Source organism: Macrobrachium rosenbergii, chromosome 13, assembly GCF_040412425.1.
Source record: "Macrobrachium rosenbergii isolate ZJJX-2024 chromosome 13, ASM4041242v1, whole genome shotgun sequence".
In the NCBI taxonomy this organism is placed as follows: domain Eukaryota; kingdom Metazoa; phylum Arthropoda; class Malacostraca; order Decapoda; family Palaemonidae; genus Macrobrachium; species Macrobrachium rosenbergii.
Window position 1 is genome coordinate 49,439,429 of NC_089753.1, and position 2,500 is coordinate 49,441,928.

The 2,500-nt window shown below is 39.9% G+C and overlaps 1 protein-coding gene across 1 annotated transcript in view; it reads right to left on the reverse strand.

The window, feature by feature from the left end:
* LOC136845290 (uncharacterized) overlaps window positions 1-2,500 on the reverse strand; it is a 16,934-nt gene that overhangs the window by 10,031 nt on the left and 4,403 nt on the right. Inside the window, exon 3 of the mRNA XM_067115468.1 lies at window positions 1-990. This exon is cut by the window's left edge and continues 114 nt beyond it. Within this exon, the coding sequence (XP_066971569.1) occupies window positions 1-990 (990 nt within the window). The remainder of the gene's footprint in view (window positions 991-2,500) is intronic.

Here is a 2,500-nt window from a genome sequence, read left to right on the forward strand (position 1 = left end):
CTCCAATTGTCTTTTCACAGTATTTCAAACAAGGCAGCAGCTTTTCCGGCTTTCCCCCTTCGCCCTTTTTCCTGTCCTTTTTGTTTTGTGCTCGGACACCCTCTTTTTTGCCATTCTTGGGGCCAAGTTTCCTTTTCTTCCCACCCCCGTCCCCTTTTCTGTCTTTGACTTTGTTCTTATCACCCTTTTTTCCTATATTTTTATCCTTCCCATTTTTATGGCCAGGAGTCTTCTTCCCGGGCTTGTGATGTCTTGGTGAATTTTCTCCGGGTCGCTTACTATTTTTATCCTTCCCATTTTTAAGGCCAGGAGTCTTCTTCCCGGGCTTGTTATGTCTAGGTGAGTTTCCTCCGGGTCGCTTACTATTTTTATCCTTCCCATTTTTAAGGCCAGGAGTCTTCTTCCCGGGCTTGTTATGTCTAGGTGAGTTTCCTCTGGGTCGCTTACTATTTTTATCCTTCCCATTTTTAAGGCCAGGAGTCTTCTTCCCGGGCTTGTTATGTCTAGGTGAGTTTCCTCCGGGTCGCTTACTATTTTTATCCTTCCCATTTTTAAGGCCGGGAGTCTTCTTCCCGGGCTTGTTATGTCTTGGTGAGTTTCCTCCGGGTCGCTTACTATTTTTATCCTTCCCATTTTTAAGGCCGGGAGTCTTCTTCCCGGGCTTGTTATGTCTTGGTGAGTTTCCTCCGGGTCGCTTACTCTGCTGTCCATGAATGTTTTTTAGCCCATTTTTAGGTTGATGCCCTCCGTTGCTTTTTTCGTGACCTTTTTTGGGAAGCTTTTTAATGTCTTTGTCCTTTTTATCATCTCGTGTAGGGTCTTTGGTGCTCTTAGGATGTTTATTCCCTTTGCCTGAGTTATCCGCCTTGTCTCCTTTCTTGATTTCCGTCTTCTTCCCTACGTCATGTTTCCCTTTATTATCTTCTTTGTTCTTTTCCCCCTTCTTTGTTACTGGCTTTGGACCTCGACCTCCAGAGCGCTTCCTCTTCTCTGTAAGGATAGAAGGAGAAATGGTCCGAATTAATATTCTCATAACACAACATCAAGGTATCTAGGTAGGAAGTATATGTGTATTCTGTTATCCAAACCGAGGTCTCTAATTCATGTGGTTTTTAGTTTTCTGTAAAATAAAACTGTGCTGGCTTTGTCTGTCCGTCCGCACTTTTTCTGTCCGCCCTCAGATCTTAAAAACTGCTGAGGCTAGAGGACTGCAAATTGGTACGTTGGTCATCCACCCTCCAATCATCAGACATACCAAATTGCAGCCCTCTAGTCTCAGTAGTTTTTAAAATTTTATTTAAGGTTAAAGTTAGCCATAATTGTGCTTCTGGCAACGATATACGATAGGCCACCACCTGGCCATGGTTAAAGTTTCATGGGCCACGGCTCACACAGCTTTATATCGAGACCACCGAAAAATAGATCTGTTTTCGGTGGCCTTGATTATACGCTGTAGCTTCTGTACAGAAAAATCGATTGCGCCGAAGAAACTTCGATGTATTTTTTACTTGTTTGTTTTGTGTTTCACAATGGACTCCATGTTTAGGCTTGCCAATGCCCAGACTTTCTCACCAGAGCAGAACAAAGGCAGTCTAGTCTGAGCCTCAGGGCTCTTCTTGTCAGAAGGGTGACAGCGACTCGCCCTCTGAACACTCATATTTTATTTTACTGTACACTTTATCCACTTACAACTTTTATGCAAGTATTTGTAGAGTTAGTTTGCTGGTGCCACAACCTGACGTGTGAGTGTACAAGAGCTAAAGTGCCAAGGGTGTCTGTGATCTGAACAAATGTTTCGCTTCACTGAACAAACGACCGGTAGCACAGTCAGTGAGTTAAGCCCTGTTCACACTAGCAGGCACTGCCCGACGGGCAAACACTGTTCCCATAACCCCTTCCACTATACTGACCGACCGAGTATGGACACAGAACGATGCGATTGTTTGTAACACTGCTTCAGAAGCGAGAAAAAATATTAACAGCTGGAAGTGCCTGTCGCGCATGCCCGCTAGTGTGGACAGGCCATTAGTGTTGGTGGCAGTACGTTTTTTCTTTGTCATAGACTCGTTTCCTGGATAGAGTGTATGTTCTTATACATTATATATATATATATATATATATATATATATATATATATATATATATATATATATATATATATATATATATATATACATACATATATATACATATATATATATATATATATATATATATATATATATATATATATATATATATATATATATATTATATATAGATTATATATATACAGTATGGGTGTAGTATATATATATATATATATATATATATATATATATATATATATATATATATATATATATTATACATACTGTATATATTATATATATATGTGTGTGTGGTACAGACTTGGGGAAATGGTCGATTTCAGTTCCAAGTACCGAGCATGATTTCGACAGGAATATGCACAGCAGCAATAATTATTTCTTGTCTGTCTTGATGGCTGACTGGATAGAGA